Source organism: Vanellus vanellus (assembly GCF_965231255.1).
Source record: "Vanellus vanellus genome assembly, chromosome: 9".
In the NCBI taxonomy this organism is placed as follows: domain Eukaryota; kingdom Metazoa; phylum Chordata; class Aves; order Charadriiformes; family Charadriidae; genus Vanellus; species Vanellus vanellus.
This window is the reverse complement of record NC_138914.1, coordinates 15,686,571-15,707,369: the sequence shown is the minus strand read 5'-3', so window position 1 is coordinate 15,707,369 and position 20,799 is coordinate 15,686,571. Positions and strand designations below refer to the sequence as shown.

Genomic DNA, 20,799 nt, shown 5'->3' with positions numbered 1-20,799 from the left:
ACCGGCTGCGGAGGGAGGAGCGGACCCCCTTGCAATCCCCCTGCCGTTGCTGTGCACCCCGCGCGAGGCCGCCCGCACCGGCGGGGTGGTTTGTGAGGAACCTTCCCCCAGCGGGACTGCATGCCCCACAACGCCTCGCTGCGGCCCACCCCGCAGTGTGCGAGGAGCCCATTGGCAAAGCCGCCGCTCGGCGGGAAGCCTATCGCCTCCCGCCTCCTTGTGCGGGTCTGGCAACAGTCGTACACAGCGAGCGGGGGACGCGCGCCGCTGCCGTCCCTCTCTTCAGCCGCGCCGCTGGCAGCCGGGCAGAGCCATGAATCTGGGGTAAGGAGGGAGGGGGGGAAGTTACTCGCTGGGCCGGCAGCGAGAGCCACACCCGCCGGCTGGGACGCGGCTCTGTCCGGGCCCCTCACGGCCCCGGAACCTGCCCGGCCTGCTCCTGCGCAGCGGGCCGGTGCCGCTGCTCTGAGGGGAGTTAAGGCGCTTAATGCCCGGCGGCCGAGGCGCTGGTTAACGGGAGCGGGCTGGGCCACAGCGCCGAAGCGTTCCGCTTTCGGAGCCGGCCGGCCGCGCTTCCCTCCCGTCAGGGAAGACCCCCCGCCGAAAGCGCGGCGGGGCGAACGGCGCCTGTGTGCACGCTCCTGGGCGACCGCCCCAGAGCCCCAACCCAACCCCCCCCGCCCCGCATCGCCTCCTGCCCCCACAAAAGCGTCCGCAAAGAATAGGTGCTGGGCTCGGCTTCGCTGCCGCGTGCTGCTCGAACGTCTAGAATTACAGCTTCGGGCGCTTCTGTGCTGCCGGGTAATTAGAAAGTTGCGTGCGAGCTTTAGATGTGATAGATTTTTATTTTATTTTATTTTTTAAGATCGGTGTTATTTTGAACATCAGTCTTCATACGAGAGTTTCTCAAATTAATGCGTGGAGGAAGAAAAGCGTTTGGGTACTTTATACTCATACACCTAAATACTGCCTTTTTTTCTTTTTTAAAACTCTTACAGTAGCCTTTGTTCCACTTTAAAATGCGGACAGTTTTGCATGGAAGCGCAATTAAAGACTGTTTTCAGAATACAGCCCCTCTTTGCAATCAGCACTGGCATTCAAGGAGATGTGTTTATCATTTTTCGTAGCATGCAGTTTATATTGTTGGATTGTTAAATTCTTGAGGCAGGCATGTTGCTATGTATGACAACATAGAGTCACACCTTCGGAGTGAAGATTTATTTTGTAACATGCAAGTCCAAATTTTCGAGTCTCAATAATAAAAATATACCCTTTTCAAGACCTGTTGATTTTGTAGTATTAAGTAACTTCTCACAAACATAGAAAGCTTGGGGTATGAAAGACTGTCTGGAACAACAGTAAATACAGTGTTATAATTAAGTACAGTTGTCCGTGTTATTAATGTAAAAATCTTACCATTATCAGATTACTTAATATTTCAGCTTCCCCTCTCTCTCTCTGTCTCATTTTGCAGCGATGGACTGAAGCTTGAAACTGAAGTGCTGGATGGAAAGCCTAGGCTAATTTTAGCTGCTTCTGGTATTTTTTTAATCATTTATCTCAAGTAATCTTTAAAGCTTCTTGAAGTTAAACCTAAGATCCAAGCAACATGAAGCACAGCTTTATTGAAATATTTTTCAGATTAGGAAGAACATTTGTGCATTTGTGTTATTTACAAAAGTCCTCTTACTTACCAGCTTGATACTGAACAGTAGGTTGATAATAAACTTCTGAATAGTCTGTCCACTGGTGAACAGGTGGCAGATAGCCTTGACTCTTTACAGCTTGTCTCTCTATTCATAAAAAAAAAGATAAGTGTTATTATATATGGCATAACTTGATAATTTCTGTAACTTTGTAGCACCTTAGTTACCAAGCAAAAAGAAGCCTAATAACTCTGCTTAATTTACACATAATTATATTGTTACAGTCACATTTCTGTCTTTAAAGCAGCTTTAGTATTTGGCAGTTGACGTTGATAATTTTCAATAAGCAATTTATTTAGGCCAGATCTCATTACTACCATCTGAGATAGACTTTTCCAGTATATGTTCATAATTAAGCGTTAATAAATTTATTTTTGTGATTCGTCAGACATATGTTTCTATACAAGCACAAGTCCACTTTCCCTGTTCTACATAGCAGTCAGGATACAGAAATTCTCCATTTAATGCTCCCTAAATTATACTTTATTTTCTGCCTTTACCAGACAGCTCTCTAATGATGTGTTGTGGGGTGTTTTGAGTTAGTAAGGAATACCAGTCTACTGCCAACAAAACCTTGCCCTACCTCTGAAACAGCAATGCTACAGCTTTCACTTTTTACAGCCGTAGTTAGCATCATTGGCTGGATAGGGCCATTGCAGAGTGCTCCAAGATAAAGCATTACCTTTGACTTTGAACTAGCCTTGAACATGCAGTCTTCTCCAGAAATTAACATGTTTATACAACCGATACAAACAGCACTTCCTTGAATTGAATTGTGTCCAAAAATGCATCAAGTTGTGGTACTTCTGAATTTAAGTTTTCTGCACTGTCAAATACTGCTCAGAGTCTTAAGGGTGGATTATTCTGTAGCAGCTTAAGCTGCTACTTAAGATAGTTTTCTCTCTTACACAGAAAAAACCCAAAGAAAAAAACCCATAAGCAGCATTTTGGAGTTCCACATTACATATCTCCCCAGTGTGATAGAAAAGACACTATTTATGTTTCTTTCTCCTTTCCACAGAGAAGTTGGGTTTGCATAGCATGTAGAATTCCACTTTATTTTATTTCAGAATAGCCAGAAAGAAGTCAAAAAGTGACTTTTACCTACTCAGGTAAGTGTTGAATGCTTGAGAAGACAGTGATAAACACGGCCACAGAACACCTTTACTACTGGAACATTATCAAAATGGTTCAGGATTTAACTCCTGTCTCTGCAGGACAACAATTCAGTGTACTCCCAAGCTTTAAGATGTTCATCTAGGTTGGAAACTATTAATAGTGTGGTCTTGCAGACTTTAAGAACAGTTCATGTTCTCCAGTGTCTTTAGTTGGTAATGCAAAAAAGAGGTATAGGTGCTACCAGTGCAGTGTGCAACACTGTCAGAGCAATAATTGCATAGCACAGCTGAAGAAGCCTTGTTTCCAATGGATACGTTCCACTAAAATATCATCCCTGCTATTTTCTCCCCCTTTTCCATATGTGCCGGATTTTGTGCGTTGAGGACCACATTCCCTCTATTAACTGATATTATAATATTCTTTATTAATAAGTAATATATTAAACATAGTACTTAATATTATTTTTAAGACCACTACACCTTTATGCATCCTCTAGGGTTTGGGTTAAAAAGCTGAAGAGTCTTTCAGGGCATGGGTAAGGAGCACAATAATGGATGGTGTGATTATGCAAGTATTGTTTCTTTAGGCTGTTAGTGATAGAGACACATAACATCGTGTAGTAAGATGGGGTTGGATGCAGGCACTACTCTGGAAGGATGTGACACACAAAGGAAACTGAAAAATCATAATAAACAAACAATTAAAAATAATCCATTACCACAGGGCTCTCTGAGAAACAGAATGAATAGCAGAGGAGGATCAGACTGGCACAAGAATTTTATTAGATCTACATAAAATTGGAAATAGTTACTGGAACATTTCTAATTTTTTTCAAACATACTTTTGAAGTGTGTATACTGAAGTATTAAAAAAAAAAAAGTAATATAGTTGGGGCAGATGTTTTGGGGAAAGTACTTTCCCCCTGCCTTACAGTTTACTAATTTCTCAAGATTGTTTTTCAGGAGGAAGTTGTTATTAAATACTTCTCTCATATGTTTGTGGTTTTTTTCCAAAAGATAAATCAAAGCCTGCAACAAAGGTAAGTGGAAAAATGGCTTTTTTGGTTAGAGCACACAAATTAACTAGTTGATTTGTTAACACAGAAATTTGACAACACATTTGAACTGTCTAAATTCTTGTAGCAAATTATATTTGTGAAAGATAAATATGTATGTATGGGTCCCTTCCAACTTGAGATATTCTATGATTCTGATTTCTCAGGTTCATAATAGCTGTTAAAAAGGATGAATTGAAAGCCCTCTGACTACTTGTACTTTTGCAAAATGCTTTAGTTTACTTTGCCAAGAAGTTACAGCAGCACAGGGAATCATCTAAATCAGAACTTTCAGAGACCTTAAAGGGATTCTGGTAGAACAGGAATCTGGAGTGTTCCAGTTTAGTCGTGTAGGGTGTCTCTGTCTGAGTAAACTGGAATGCAGTGGGCTGGGGAAGGAAAGAAAGCAGAAAAAGGTCTCAATACATAGGAGGTAATTACAAGTGTACATCAAGGATGTTGAAAAGGATAAAACTTTAATACAAAATGGAAAAATCAAGATTGAAATAATACTGGCTGTGTGGTGAAAACATATACCAGTTTGAAGCCAGCCAGAAACATCAAAGAAAAGCAGAATTAATGTTTATTAATTCTTTTAAATATTATAATAAAGTTATTTTTCATACTGCCATTTTTAAATATTCGAATATATATGCTATATTCTCTTCCAAGGTATCCCTAGTACTTATTAAGAGATTTCATTAGTTTATACTGAGTTAGTTTCTATTGATCTAACAGAGAAGAAAAATGACACTTATTTTACTTGTTGCTTCAATCTTGTTTTCATTTGTTACCTATGAAAATTTATTCCCTTATTTAATATATGGTGAAATTTTATTGCTTTAACAGATGGGTAATAAAGCCAGAGGACCTAGACAGGCATTGAGAATAAGGCATACTGGGCATGTTCTGAGGTCAGCAGAAAGTGCTTGTATCAAGCAGGGAAACTTAAAACCAAGGAGTGATTCAAGCTTATCAATGACAAAAAGTGAACAACTGCAAGCTACTAAACACTCCTCACATCAAGCCACAACTAAAGATCACTCTTTGATTTTCCAAAGAGATAGCTCAAACAGATATCCTGATTCAGAGAATCCTAATGTTGTTAAAAAAAGTAAACAGAAACGTCAAAACCCATGTGTATCAGCTGAAGACCTAAGAAGTTTGGCATGTTTAACACAAGAACAACTTCAACAGATTTTGATGACTGTAAAAGAAGGAACTAGAAGTGTCTCTGAGAGTCGTAATGAAAATCAAGAGGATATGGGTAAGATACCAATAGTTGAATAAGTTAGTTTCATGAAAACAGAGTAAAACATTAAGCTTAAATTATGAACTCAAAGTTCAGCTTTATTTGCAGGTTGCAGAGATGTTACTCTTTTGTTTAATGGTCTCAGACAAAATACTGTTTGCTATTATGGATGTGAAATTGCCCATTAGTGTTAGGAACCAAGCATTTGATAATTTTAACAGTAAAAACTAAGGATTGCTTGTTAGCATTCCAGTACTTTGAAGAGCGAAATGGCAAGCAATTCTGTCCATATATCATGCAAAAAAGGAACTGTTTTACACTGGGGGAAAAAACATAGAACTGCACTGTATCATTATGAGTTTGAAAAAAAGCAGTACCTCGAAGAGATAGACCTTTCTGGTTTTGTGAAGAGTTTAGGTCTTTGCTGTGTGTCTCAAGCAGTAGTGCCATTTTCCTCTGTCCTGAAGATGTACCTGTACCTTTTTGCCTAGCGGTAATATTACTGTTGAATAGTATCGTTTTTTCAATTCTTCTACTAAGAAGCATAGGAATTATTGCGTATCTTCTTTTATTACGTCTTTACTCCTGTTTGTGGACCTATGGAGGTGGTCAGCTCTTTGCCACCAAGAATAAGACACACAGCAATTAAGCAATTAGAGTCCCCAAGTCTGCGCTCTTAGCCAGGAATAGTGTTTACTGTAAGTCTAGGGTTACAAAAATACCCTGTGACATTGCAACAATGTGCCTTAACTATACAAGCAGGGCTGAAAGTAGTTTTGTTAAATAGTGAGGAATTTGAAAATTTCTGCTGTTCTTAAAGTATTTACTCAATGCTGAAGAAAGTTTAGTGGTCATCTATATATTTATGTATATTTTTATATATTTATATTCTACTGTAGCCACTAATGAGGCATCAGAGGAAAACGTTATAGTGTTGCTCCAAAAAGCTCGTGAAGTTTCATGTGTTCCAGATGAAGCTAACTCTGATTCAAGCAGGAAACAAGAAGCATATCCACAGCCAGGACAGAAAGTTATGTACGTAGATCTGCATTACTGTCTGCAAAAATTGTCTCTCCAACAAAGATTTGTATTGTAATTCTTAATCACAGTAAGAATCTTTATAAATGCTAATTTAAAAGTTAAAAAGCTAATTATTAATTTTAAAGTTAGGTAAAATTCTTTTTTTCCCCCCCCTCTCTCTCTCTAGAAAGGATCCGTGGAAACCTGCTGACATGTTTAGTACCTTGGGTGAAAGAGAAGGGGAGAAAGCCTTATTAGAATTTAAAAAGACCCAATGGAAAAAAGAATTAGGTACTTATGATATACAGAATATATGTCTGATCAATTTATTACATTCAGGGTGCCAAGAAACTTTGAGTTCCATATGCTCTTTTAAATTTACTTATATCAGTGCAGTTGCTACAAATTGGAAGGTACATAGTTTTATTAGTCTCCGAGACAGATTAAGATACTTGAATTTCAAAATTTTATGCAAAGATTATCTATAACTTCTTGCAAATAACCAAAGTAAAGTAACCGCTTGTAACCAAATAAATATCACAAATAAATATATTCAGAATTTATTTCAATCTACATAATTAAGAAATACTGGATATGAGATGCTTAGTTACAAGTTTTGGCCGAAGTTTTAATGAGTTATTTGCCACCGATTTTGTCACATTCGGCCAGTAGTTGATAGCCATTATCATTAACAAATTCATTTGTTTTTTAATGGGAAAAGCATCACCTTAATCTACAAACATGACTGAATATATCAGATGACAATTTGAACTTGAAACAGTTTGCAGTCCTGCCCCGCCACCAACCAAGGGGATTCTCTGTAGAAAAATAAAAATGTTTAATGCAGTAGTAAATTCTAAATTCTCTCTGACAAATTAAGCTTTTTACAATCCACATGCAGAAGTGTGGCGTTTTGTTTTCAACTTGGGTGTAGACCATCTGGTTTCAGGGTTTGATTCTGCATTGTCAGTAGCTTCCATGTATAGCTGCATTGATTTTAATAATATTACAGTAGTCCAAGACTAGTATAATAAAATGGAATTTATATACTTGGTTATTTCTATTAGATTTCCCTCTCCCCCTGGGACATTGTTAAGACTTGAGTGTTTTGTAGTCTTCTCAGAGATTCCGACATTACCTCTGCATCTCTGGGCACAGACTTACCCGTCATCCTCTTAAGAGCAAAGCCATGTTTAGACTGATTGGTTAGACAACGGGGACTTACTCCTGTAGCCCAGTTTAAAATCAAAATTACAAGGCAGACTTGCATTGCTGCTTTTAAAAACAAACAAACAAACAAAAAAACCCAACTGCTGCACATCTGTATTAGGAACTCTTACTAGAGTTTGGTTTTGGTTTTTTTTTTGAAGATGAACAGGTAGCACTGAAGAAGAAACTGAAAGAAACTTTGGTGGGAGAGATGGGTTATTTCTGGGCAAAACCTGGCAATAATAAAGCCCATAAAGAGAAAGAGGAAACAACGGACCCAGATAAGGTAAGGCTATCAATAAACATGGTTTCCACAGTACTGTTGCAGAACTGTTCAACTTTTAATTCATACAAGATCTTCTTTTCTATATGAATGCAGTAGAATCCAATCTCAGTAGTCACTTTAAGCTCTTGCATGGCATGAATTGCTGCAAGTGTGTTTCACGCTTACATGTTGCTCCAGTTTGTAGCTTCACAAATAAAGGTCTTTGTAGCATGAACAAACCATTCCTGTCCTTCCGTGTTGATTCCCAACTAAAACATATAAATCTTTTCCAGTTCTGTTTTGAGAAATAGTTCCAAATGTAGTTCCTGGTTATATAATTATTTACATTGTTGACACATATATTTGAGTTCTCACATATATTTGATTGCTTACATAATAAGCATAGCAATTTGATTTTTACTCTAACCTGTCTTTTAAAAAGTCAGCTGTCGCTCTGAAAATGCTGTCAGATAAATATTTTGTACTCAGATGAGGCTGCTTCTCCAGTGAAATCGATTGCTGTTAATCGGAAGTTAGGGTTGTAAATCGCTTTTTTTGTGGCGTATTCAGCATTCCTAGAAAAGTTACCACTTTGCCGCATAATTATGTAGATTGAACCAAATTCTTAAGAAATACCGGATATGACATGCTTAGTTACAAGTTTTGGCTGAAGTTTTAATGAATAGCAGCTTCTAGAAGTATAATTTCCTTGTTTATTATATGTTAAAGGCCATTTAATACAAACAAAACAGGTGAGCTAAATAAATCAATCAAGTCTTAAACAACAGTAGTCACTTTATTTGCAGACAGTGTTTCCACCTGACTCAGTTATTACCACTGAGGAAAACTGTGTCTGCACAACTGCTTTAACCACAGAGGCTAATCAAGTTCCAGTGAATGTTTCAAGTGCTCCAGCTGGGCAGTCTTCTGATTTCAGTTCTTATTGCACAGCGTTTGTTTTAGGGGTAAGATTTTAAATTGCATGCTGTTATGGGGTGGTGTATTTTTTTTACTTATTTTTTGACAACAGATGTGTATTTCTTTTAAACCAGAAGAATTCAGTAGACCTTTTTGCTCCATCTGGAGAATTGTGTCTGAATCAATGTATCTCAAACTATTGATGCTTTGAAGACCGAGCATTTTCAATGCTGATGTGAGGAACAGTACTAGAGGTGTGAACTGAAGTGTTACTTAGCTTTTAAGCAGGCGTTAAAGAAATAGAGAACCTATCAGAAATAGAAGACTTTAAAAAAATATATTGATGGTAGAAGGTTAAGTAGTTTTTGAGTTATTGCTAGTAGTCGCTGATTGAAGAGCAGTTTTTGTCAGATAGCACTGAAAGTTCTCAGTGCCACTGAGTTTGTTAAATAATACAGATATCCATTAAGAAGCAGGAACAGAAGATTGTATCTAGAATTTACTTGAGACAGATCACTGCTAATTAGATCGTGGTGTTGAATCTACCTGGAACACAGATGGAGCAGTGACCCATAGGAAGAAGAAAGGGATTTTCGTTCATGATACACAAAAGTAAGGTTTTTTTGAGTGAGAGGCTGATGGTTCAAGTTAGAATACTAGTCAAAACTGACTTATTTAGCATCTTTGTAACAACTGAAGCATTTTTATGGAGCAGTCTGAGACGTGCTACAGTTACAAACTTACATTCATTTTTTTTTGTGCAAGAGAACAGCCCAGTTAGCCTAGCAACCAAAGGCAAAGTTTTCTGCCAAGTCTTTATTATGTGGCTAGACAAAGTACTGAATGTTTTGTACAGGAAAGAGACTAGCACTTCTCTTATTTCAGGAAGCTGTGCCACAGGAACAACCTTTTAGTGCTTTGAAGCATGAGCAACAGAAGAAGTGGCTTGAAGACCTGGACAAACAGAAGGAAGAAGCTAAGCTACGAAAAATAGAAGAAAAACTTAATTTATCAAAGGTATCTGTGGTCTAGAGGGGCTTTTTGGAATAAGAGAAGTTTTTCTCTCTATTTTTGTTCTAAGAAATAAAAATTTGAATTGTAGACCTAATGAAGGAGAGACAAAGATGTAATTACCTGCAGCATGTCCAGATTTTCACTGTAAGTTCATAGGACAGTCTAATTGAATATTCTGCCAGTAGCTGTTCCAGTATTTCAGTGGCAGAGAACAGACTACCATGTGTCTGGTGAGATGTGTTAGAGTGTTTGCTGCAGAGATGAACACAGTGATATTACTATACTTTTTTTTCTTTCCCACCCTTGTGCAAAAGCACTAGGGTTTGGAAGATGTAGAGACACTGGCCAGACACGTTGTGAAAAGAAATTTTCTACGGATTATGGAAGGAGATGAGAAAAGAGAAGGAAAGTTATAGACAAATACAGTGTTTCACAGTGGTGTTCAAATCCTGTTTCTAGAATTATTATGTTAATATGCATATACACACACGCACTTATGCTCTTATGAAACTTTAAACACTTGTACTCCAAAAAGTATTGAAAAAAATAGTCTTACCTCTTTTACCCTTTGGTTTTCCAGGCTGTTGAACGTAGGTCTCTTATGCTGGATCTAGATGGAAACTCTGGCCAATATAATTGTTTTGCAGGTAGAATACCTGAAGAGACTTTTAATACTGTCACTACTGGCCAATGTGGTCAATATATCTTTTACCCCTGGAGGTTCTTCATGTAGAAGCTGACTTCTTTCCTTTACATGTTACTATTTCTACTATATCAGTAGTTTTAAGGTCAGTGGAATGCTCTGCGTTCTTATACAGCCTGATACTGACACTCTCTTCCAAAGACTCTTTGTCTTTCGAAGTGAAGAAACACACAGTGAGATTGTGCTATTCCTAGAATCCAGATTTCCAAATTAACTGTACACAGCTTTAACTCCAGGATTATATCTTCCACTATGCATGGGATGTATTCACATCATGAGCTGTTCTCTATCACTGGTAAACAAGAATCTTGGTTACCAAAACTTGATTGACATAAATGTTCATAGTCTGTGGCCTTCTGGATTACATGGCTACAGTTTTTACGCTCAACTGAAGCAATTACATAATTCCTATACAGAAATTCATTTTAATTTCACAGTTTGCAGTACTAGAAGAGAGCTTTTCTGCCCGTCTTCAGGAAAAAAAAAACCCTTGTTGTTAAGGTTGGTTACATACCTACATACAACACAAGTCTCTTCATTTCCTGAGTTGTTGAAGGAATCAAATTTCCTTTGCAAATTGAGCTTTATAACTGGGAAGGGAACACAGCTGTGAAAGGTTCTTTCATTAGCTGCCTGGGTTTTTAATTTGATAGCTATGCTGTGGGAAGATGGTTGCAGTCACCAGTGAGTAACCTAACAGTAATCTCACTTCCAGCCTCTTTTTGAAGGGAAGTTAACGTGCACTTAATCTCGTTTTCTTCCACATCTTTTTTTTTCAGGTCTTGCGTTATACTCTCAACCCTTCTGCCTATTGCACCAGAGACGTGCATAAGAATAAAGTAGATTTTCCAACTACTCTGATCTGCTTCTACATCACAGAGTATTGAAAGGGAACAAAACTCAGGGAACAGGAGGAAGAAAAATTTGGATTCTCATTATTTGGACTATGATTTTCTTACTTCACTTAAAATAGGTGTGAAACTTTTCTGACAGAAGGGAATTTTTGTTTAAGGAAAGGACTCACAGAAAGTTTATTAGATTAGATTATGTTAGTTTTTTTCCTGCAGAATGCAAGTTTTGAGGCAGCCATTCTGAGGGAAACTTTTTTTAGTCAGAAGAGAAACCTTCTTAGTACCTATAGCAAAACCAAAAGCCTCTTAGGTAAAAATCTTTTATTAGTGATAAACTGGAATGCCTCAACTGCCAACACTGAACCAAAAAGATAAGCCTGGGTGTTACAGAAGAGAGACTTAAACCTAGTATGTCACGTCTACAAAAGACTTTACTAGGATAGCAGTGGTGGCTGCAGGGTGTGGAAGAGATTTTGAAAGATGGCTTATTCTATAATGGGCCTGTCTAGCTGAAACCAGGAGGTTAGAGATTAATATCTCTGCCCAAAGTACATTAATTCTGCTACCATCCAGAATTAAAATGGAAGGGGTAAATGTAGGACAGTGTAAAAGATGCCACTTGTTCACGTTACTAGAGAGAGAATATGTACGCAACAGGAGAGTATGGCAGACTGGACAGGGTACTGACCTCTCAGTCAAGCAGTTCCCAGTAATATTAGAAAAATTATGGAATGGAACAGTAATACAAATTGAAAAAGCAGTACCAAAAAGCCTGAATCCATGTTACCTTACTTTTTTATTTTTCAAAATTTTTTTTCACTTTTTAATTTTGGTTTGTTTTGTTTTTTTTTTTTTCCCTGAAAATATAGTAGCAATATGTTTTTGCTGACCAAGGATATGGATCGGCAGTATAATTTCTGATCTGACTTGCATTTTAGGCAACAGAGAGACTTTTGTTTTCCCATTTAGGGAATTAACTACTGTCTGTATTGTAGCCCCGTAACAGAGCATTTGAAATATTTCTGGTTTACAAAATGTGTATTGTCTGTTTGTTAACCATACTTTATAGAAACAGTGTAATTGAGCGCATTTCCGTTTTTTTTGTTGCTTCATATTTATTTAGGCTGAAGAGCATGACAGATGGGCAATGCATTTTGATTCTTTAAAGAACCACCTTAATGCTAATGCACAACACCCCTTAAATGGAATGTACAAAAAGCAGCCTGAAAGTCTTTGCCTGTCACCTGACCCTAAGGAGCTGACTGCTTTTATTCACCCTTTTTCACCTGCAGCTTTAGGCAACCTCATGCCCTCAAAGGTGGGAAATGCAGAAAAAGCTGCTAAAAACAGTGCTTTGGAACACAATCAGAAAGTCAGGTGAGAAAGCTTTGTAAGGATAATCATCTTCTCAGCCAGTACCTTTCTGATATCTCCTCAGAAATTAAAAAAAAAAAAAAAAAAAAGATTTGAATAACATTATTTAAATCTGATCCTTGGATCTTATCCATTTGGCTTTTGTTTTTTTCAGAAATACATGTTGTTTCACTTTTGAAAGAGAGAAGTGCTTCCATTGTTCATTAATAAAATTTACTGCAAATAACCTTACTTTGCTCCTTACTTAAATGAATTTTGTAATTGTAAACTAATACAGTGGGATAACCTCAATATGAAAATGTTACTTGAAATCTAATTTATTCTAATTAAGAAAGGCTTTATTTTATTTTCTTATGATTAAAAACATTTACGTGTTTCTTTGTTCGTAGTTTCCTCCGTTCAATGACAGCTCTCCTGGACCCTGCACAGATTGAAGAGAGAGACAGGCGGCGGCAGAAACAGTTAGAACATCAGGTAGACTTCTCTTTTACTAACGGTATTTTAATAAGAAAGGATGAAAGGTAGTGTTGTCACATGAATAAAGCATGAGATTTAATACCAGAATCCAGCGAGGTACTTGACTTCTATGCTTCAGATTACACGTATATAGTTGTTTAATGGTATTTCATTCAGTTAGACTGTATTATTTTCTTTTAATATTTGTACAGAGATGATTGTATTTCTGTAACTGAATTGTTGCATCAGAAAACATACAGTGCAGTCTTTAGAGCTTTAGTACTTTTCTCAGCATTTTTCTTCAGTCTCCACTGTCATCAGGAGGACTGATATTTACAGGTACCCGCTCCATGAATCTGTCAACTTTTATCTATTGTCATTTACATTACTTCTGTGGCACTCAAACTGAATGTATATCTGCATGACGATGTCTGTAGCGCAGTGTTAAGAAGTCTTAGTATAAATGTAAAGATCCTGTTCTGGTCAAACTATTTTTCTGCTAGATCGAAATACTAGCTTACAGTACAACGGTAAAAATCAGACCACCATTCCTTCACAAGAAAAAGAAAAGCTTTTTTGAAAACATAAAAAGCTACTTTTGTTTGTTTCTGAGTATTTCAAATTGCTTTATTGGACTGGTAGTTTTTGGGGTTTTTTTTTGTTCAAATCCAATTATTATACATCTATATGGAAGTAGATGAATATATAGCTTATAATAACCTTAATGTTATATCTTTTACTTTTCCCTTTTTTTCTGATATTACTAGAAAGCAATAATGGCTCAGGTAGAAGAAAAACGAAAAAAGAAACAACTGGAAGAAGAGCAGAGAAAATGGGAGGAACAAGAGGAAGAACAGCGCCTAGCACGAGAAAAAGAACAAATGCAGAAACAGTTTGAAGAAGATAAGCTGAAACAAAAACAAAAGGAGGTGGGATTTTGCATTTTCTTTAGTCTAGATAGTCTGTAGTAATACTGGGTTTTGACAAAAATAGTTCTTGTTCTTCACCTTCAAAATGGTGTTGACTCATCATTTTGAAAATTAAAACTGCCTGAAATTTAGGCATTTGAAATCAAAATCTGTTTCCTTAATAAACTTACAACACCAGATGAATTTAAGGCAGGTTTCTTGTTTTGGACAAGGGCCTTTTCAGGAAGAGAAATGGATAAGAAATGGCAAAAATGGAATTGTAGTTTTAAATAATGAAGAAACATGTATTTTTAAATGCCAATCTTAAATTAAAAAATTCCTCAAAGCATGCGATACAATTATTATTGTTCATAACTTGATGCTTTTAAGAGGCTTCAGTATCTGACTGGATGTGCTTTCACTCTGGATTAAAGACTTTTTTCAAAATATATTCTGGAAAAGTAATTTTAAAAGTCATTCCTGTTCTAGAGCTCTCCTCTTTGTAACTATTGCTGAGCTTTACATACTCCTTTCATATAAAGGTTAAGTCAAAAGTAACATTTTGACCTTTGGTAAGTACAAATTTTGCATTTGTATACATTCTTACCTGTTACAGAAGAGTCTGTAGAAGGTTAAAAGCTTTGTCTGATATTTCATTCTTCCTTTTGGCACAGTAGCAGCTATTACTCTTTGCTTCATTTTTGGAACAGTAGCAGAATTCCATGATGTCGTAAGACAGGGTGATTCCAAAAACACACCTTTCTCTAATACCTGCAGAAATGCAAATCCCTGATTGCTCTGCATTTTCTGGATGGGAATGTTGAACATCTGCCTGTAGATGCTAGAACAAACCGGTAAAATATTGCTAAAGTCATCTTTCTCTGTAATAGCTCAGCTCCTTCAAAACATTTTATGCTACCAGTTGTTCTTCGTTCCACCTGCAAATGCAGTAGGAATTGGGGATGAAGTGGTAATAGCAGTTTGGAAAGGAGATTTTCCTTGGCCCGGTCTCCTGTACCTTGAATGTGCAGAGTCTGGAAACTGTAACCCTCATATTTAGGAATGTTCTGCTTTTGTTAGGGAGGCTTCTGCTGTCCCATTTCTGTGGAAGTAGGAGGAAGGTGGGCTTTAAAATTATTTTTATTTAGGCTTCTTTTATTTCATTAAACCACATGATGTAGGAAGCCATAGCTGGCTGAAATCAGATGGCATATAGGAAAAGATCAACTTATTAGAAAAGAGATAAATATCCAAATAACTTTGAGGATCTAGATGGTCACTTTTTTATGCTAGGATTGAACATCTTTCATCAGCACAGGAGAGGTTCTGAATTTATAATCATAAAAGTTCTATGTTACATACTGCATCTACTCAACTAGTTTTGTTTTTGTCTTTTAAAATAAATGCTTTACCCAAAATAAGAATATATGTAAACCCTAAGGAGTATATGGCAATCAAATAATCCTAATTATTTTATTCTCAAAATAAATGATCATGTATATTTACTTTTTTTTTTTTAAGGAACTTGTGACTCTAAAAACAAATGAGCTTTATCAGACAATGCAGAAAGCTCAAGAATTAGCACAGAGGTTAAAACAAGAACAGCGCATTCGAGACTTGGCTCAGAAGGGACATGACATTTCAAAACTTCAGAAGAATCTTGGTGGTGGCAAGTACAAGTCTTTTCATATTCAGTTTGCCTACGGTGGGGTTTGTTTGTTTGTTTGCTTGTTTTCCCATTTGCATTTGGGTCAGAAATTGCTCCTTTGATTCACGAACCAAATTTCATTTCAGCTTATTTACCTTCCAAACAAATATCAGTGTTAACTAATACGGACAATATTGTATTTTAGTAAGCTTCAAATACTATGTTACATAAAGAAAGAAATAGAAAGGTATCACCAGGAATGCATAGGGCATGTTCAGACCTATGTGCTGCCGATTAGATTTCCAGTGAAAAAGGCAGAGTATTAGGATCTGAACCATAGTTCTCAATCTTGCTTTGAGTTTTAAACCACGATAGACTGATAACTTGATAGCATGGTTTAAATGGAACATACGTTACTAAATTGAACAATTTTACTTCTTTTTAGGTGATACAGAATTTGAAAATTGCAATACTGACATTTCACATCAAAGTCATAATTTTTCTGATTACATTAAGAGTCCCATTGATCAGCAGACTTCTCCTTGGAAAGACACTGCTGTACAGACAGGTATGCAGCCCTTAAATTTTAATTACTCTGTTGTACCTCAAGCAAGACAGCAGAACAGCATATTTGTGAAACTGAGCAATAGGGCCAAATCACTTTCATTCAGAATGGAATAAAACTAGAAAGAAATACTTGGACAGACACAGGCGTGTTGGAATATTACAATATATCACTATATTTGTCTAAATAAATATGTCTATATAGTTGTTACTTACCAGTTACAGATTCAAATCACCCAATCTGAAATATAGCATTGACTTAAGAGTCATGGTTACAAGCCATATAGGACTAAATTTATTGAGGCATTTAAACGTGGATTTGTAGTAGTTTTCAGTGTGAATGTTCACAGGTTTATGTAATGTGGTTTTGTATCAAGCAGGGCTGGGCTCCTAATGAATCCTTGAAAATACTGGCAGAAACATTGTCAATAATTCTGGAATTAGAAAACTAGACTCATTAGAAGATGAGAACTTACATTCAAATGTTCAGAAAAACATATTACAATTCTTGCTAAATACCCAGACACAATTGCGGGTCCATCTAGATAGAATACTTTCCAGTCTTTTATCTTGATATTGTATCATACCATTAAAAAACCCAGATCAAACTTAGTCTGCGTTTATTAATGTTGTAGATGAGGTGCACGCAGATTCACTGTACACTTACAGTTACTTTATGCCTGGAATTTAGAAATTTATTACCTTCCTGTCACTTGTGAAGTGGAAGCTTTATTTTATCTTTATTTGATTCAGCAACAATTAATACTTTTGGTTTTGACAATGCTAGTAGAATTTTCACTGTGAATTTGGAGAGTTTACAAATTAAACAATGTTTTTGTGTGTGCCCCTTAGTAAAGAAAGAATCTGGATTGTTAATAATATAAAAATTGAACAAAATATTTCCAGTGGAAGAGAAGGATTGGGAAAGTAAGATCTTCCCAGTAGCACTGTGAATATGACCAAACCATCAGCATGCTGAAAAACTAAACAGAAGCTGTGTTTTGCTCTTTACCATTTGGTACCATGACAGAAACAGAATTCTACATTTTAAAATAATGTTGTTTCATTTTACTTAAATTTTGCTTTTACAGTGATGTGGTTTCTTTCTCCAATCTTTTTCTCCTCCTTATTGAGTTTGCTTCTGCTGGTCCTATCTATCTTCCACATCAAAAAGCATAAAACCCATAAAATTGTAACAACCCATTTTTGAATAAAATCAATAATGGTAGATTGATATGCATACAAAAGTCAAACAAGTAATTTGAATAGCTTAGACTTGGAGTTAAAATATACTACTGTTATTTTTAGATGACTTTAATACTTCAGCATACACTGAGTCTGCTGAGGAAAGAACTGCGTGTTGCGGATCACCTGATATTTCCATAGAATACAAAGAAACCTCTAGCAGCAAAAAATACCGGAAGGAAGTGCAGTATCTAGATAAGAATAAAATTTCAGGAAAAGAGAATGGTGGCATTTACAATGACCTATACGAACAATATGCAAGAAGAGAAAGACAAATCAAGCCTTCAGAAAAATACAACAAAAGACCAGACTGGAATATAAACAAGCCTGGGAAGAGATACATTCCAGCCTCAGAAAGATACCCTAAACAGCTACAAAAACAAAGGGAAGAAAACAAAGTAAGACGACAAATGGAGCTGCTTCAGTTGGTAGAAAGAAACACCCCTGGGAATCTCTGCCCAAAAAAGGGTGGTTATTCAGACAGGTCTCCTTCACCTCATGGAGAAATAAGTATGAAGAATAAGGGACACAGAGCGAGAAAGGTAATGATGTGTATTTTTAAGATTCTTTTTCCACACAGTTTTACCTGGATTGGAATTCAGTTATGTAACTCAAGCATTGAGAATTTTCCTGTTATTACCTTTTGTGTAAAGAATGATGTCACAGCGTTGTTTCATTCTTCATGATCAGAAGGATATATTCAGATTTTGTGACTTAGCTTTTACTGTCATTTCAGTCTTCAAAAGTGTTTATTCTCTTTCATTTATTCATCATCATTGATTCATTTTGTAACCAGGGAGCTTGACTAAAAGCAGTGTGCAGGGTAGAACGACAAGACTGACTTTCTCTTTTTTTGTCCAGTCATTATGTTGTGGTGATGGTTGAGGTATAGGAGTACATGCTCAAGAAAACAGTTTTTATTTCTACAAAGAACATGAATTACTGAGGACGTACTCTGTTGTCAGAAAAATGCATCCTTCTTAGTGGAGTAATTTCTCCATTTGTCGTAAGCGTGTATCAGTGTAGCTTGTGGCTGGGAAAAAAAAAAACAAACTATTTTCATTTAAAGAAAATACTATCATCAAATATATTCATGCCTTTTCTCTCTCTCTTGCTTGCTCGCTGTCTGTCTGTCTGTAGATATATATGTTTGTATAAACACCTCACTTTCTCACACCTTCCAAAAAAAAAAATCTGGTATAGCAAAGGTGGCCGCTTTAGTGCTGTTTAGCCATTTGTTTACTGTGGCAATATACACGTATTTTAGAAGCTGTGGATATTAAAAAAAAAACAACTATGTGAAAATATATAACTGTTCATATAGATATCTTCAAAGTTAAATTCATTTGTTAAACTGAGTTTATTGGTTTATTTGAGGTTAATGGTAAATCGGTAAGTTTTGCGCTTACATTATTGAAAGGTAAATTTGTACCTGAAGAACTTTGTACCTGAGAAATGAGGCAATGAATTTTAAGCAGAGTTTTAAGGTAAGTTAGTGTTGTCTGATACCATAAGAGGCAAGGGATACGTTAATCACAGAATCACAGAATCACAGAATTATCAGAGTTGGAAGGGACCTCTAGAGATCATCTAGTCCAACTCCCCTGCTAAAGCAGGATTGCCCGGAGCACATTACTCAGGACTGCATCCAGGCGGGTCTTGAAAATCTCCAGGGAAGGGGACTCCACAACCTCCCTGGGCAGCCTGTGCCAGTGCTCTGTCACTCTCACCGTAAAGAACTGTTTCCGTGTATTTGAACGGAACTTCCTGTGTTCTAACTTGTGCCCATTGCCCCTCGTCCTGTCTCTTGGAACCAATGAAAAGAGCCTGGCTCTATCCTTCTTCAACCCACCCTTTAGATATTTTTATAAATAAAATTTATAATATTTTTCATTTAAATAAAAAACTTGAACTGACTGTGTCTAGAAACACAACCTTTCCTCTAATAATGATTATCTTGGGTTGAACCTTTCAGGTTTATAAGTGCAGCTTTCCAAGGTCATTGGAAAATATATAGTGTTTTTGATAGTCCTTAGAGCTACCAAAAACATAAAAGTTGGAGCAAATCCTCCCGTTTAATTTAGCTCATAGACACTACAACTCTCTTTAATACAAGTCTGATAAATTCCTTTCTCCTGAACTCAGGTCAAACAGTCCTTTTGGAACTTCAGAACAAACTTGTCTTGTAAAATTAAAGCTTTTAATATAAAAAACTTGAAGCTTTTTATTTTACTTTTGACTTTCTTGGTTTTCTCCTAGGAAGAACAATTACATAAGAATTATTTGAGCAAAGAAAGGTACGTCAATACTCTGGATTAATGAAATGTATAAATACATTAATAATGAAATATACATGCCTGCCTTTCCTGATTTGGAATGTTTTTTAAAAGAATTTAGACACATCTGATTGTCAACTATTAAAAATACATAAGACCAGACAAACTACAGGTCTAAAAGCAGAGTAAATGAGCAAAAGTCCAGTCCTCTGAGGACTCTGTCTCTACTATTTGAGAAAATTCATCACATTACTGAAGCATTGTTTGGTGGTTTGTTTTTTTTTTTTAACTGAAATCGTTTCATACAGATCTGAGTCGCCACCTGTTCCAGCAGTTAAGAACAGATTACACCAAGTACAACAAAAGCAGATACATGCTTCTAATTTCCTGGTGCATAACAACAATAGTAGAAGAGAGAAAAATACCAAGACAGATACACAGCAGAGGAGCTCCTCTCCTCCTGTTACAGAAGCTGGAAGACCTCCCTCGTCACAATTTATTCCATATGTTCGAACAAATGAAGTATATTGTCTTGATCCAGATGCACCAGTGACTAGACCTTCAACGCACGACCCACAGTATCAACAGTTTAATGGTACTGAAATGTATTGTGAACTGATTCACGTAGAAGAAATGTTAGAGTGATTTAGTTCGAAGTACTACAATTTATTCAAATTGGTATTTGTCTTTACTGAATTTTGCTGTAACCCATGTGTGTCACAGCAGTAAACTGAAAGCCTAGGCCACCAAATGATACTAATACTAAAAAAAAAAACCAACCCCAAACCAGAAAAAGTTTAAAAAATCAAAAAAGCAACAAGATTTCTTAGTCTTTATCTCTCTATTTTGTCTCTTTACCTTTAATGAAGTATGATTGTACTTCTCTGGTATTACTATTGTACATAGATTTGGGTTTAGGACTCTAATAGCAACCAAACTCTGACCTTCACAAGTTGTGAAGATATACAGCTTCAAAATCAAAACAAAATTGATAAAGAATATTGTTAACTGATTTTATATACATTTACTTCTAGATTCTTACCAAACGCCACGACAGATTTTTAGCTCTGATCATGTTAGAGATCCTCTTCTAAATCCGAATGCAGTTAAAATCAGGGAGAGACAACAAGCAATTCTCAAAGGATTGTCAGAATTACGCCAGGTAAGGAAAAAGTTATTGCATAAACATGTATGTATATATATATATACAAAGTTAA

General features: G+C 36.5%; 1 protein-coding gene across 7 annotated transcripts in view; it reads left to right on the top strand.

Annotated features, from left to right (window-relative positions):
* The first annotated feature begins 250 nt into the window (after nt 1-250).
* CCDC66 (coiled-coil domain containing 66) overlaps nt 251-20,799 on the top strand; it is a 30,323-nt gene continuing 9,774 nt past the window's right edge. For 2 of the 7 annotated variants that reach the window (XM_082487567.1, XM_082487566.1), the window contains exons 1-15: nt 4,192-5,146; nt 6,031-6,166; nt 6,339-6,442; nt 7,522-7,646; nt 8,432-8,590; nt 9,429-9,560; nt 12,235-12,488; nt 12,875-12,959; nt 13,709-13,870; nt 15,371-15,518; nt 15,943-16,065; nt 17,370-17,848; nt 19,566-19,603; nt 19,891-20,177; nt 20,617-20,744. In XM_082487567.1, the coding sequence (XP_082343693.1) occupies nt 4,729-5,146; nt 6,031-6,166; nt 6,339-6,442; nt 7,522-7,646; nt 8,432-8,590; nt 9,429-9,560; nt 12,235-12,488; nt 12,875-12,959; nt 13,709-13,870; nt 15,371-15,518; nt 15,943-16,065; nt 17,370-17,848; nt 19,566-19,603; nt 19,891-20,177; nt 20,617-20,744 (2,778 nt within the window). In that variant the 5' untranslated portion in view covers nt 4,192-4,728. Of the gene's footprint in view, nt 325-1,474; nt 1,540-4,191; nt 5,147-6,030; nt 6,167-6,338; nt 6,443-7,521; nt 7,647-8,431; nt 8,591-9,428; nt 9,561-12,234; nt 12,489-12,874; nt 12,960-13,708; nt 13,871-15,370; nt 15,519-15,942; nt 16,066-17,369; nt 17,849-19,565; nt 19,604-19,890; nt 20,178-20,616; nt 20,745-20,799 lie in introns of those variants that run through there. The other 5 variants (XM_082487564.1, XM_082487565.1, XR_014269479.1 and 2 more) reach the window with 5 other exon arrangements.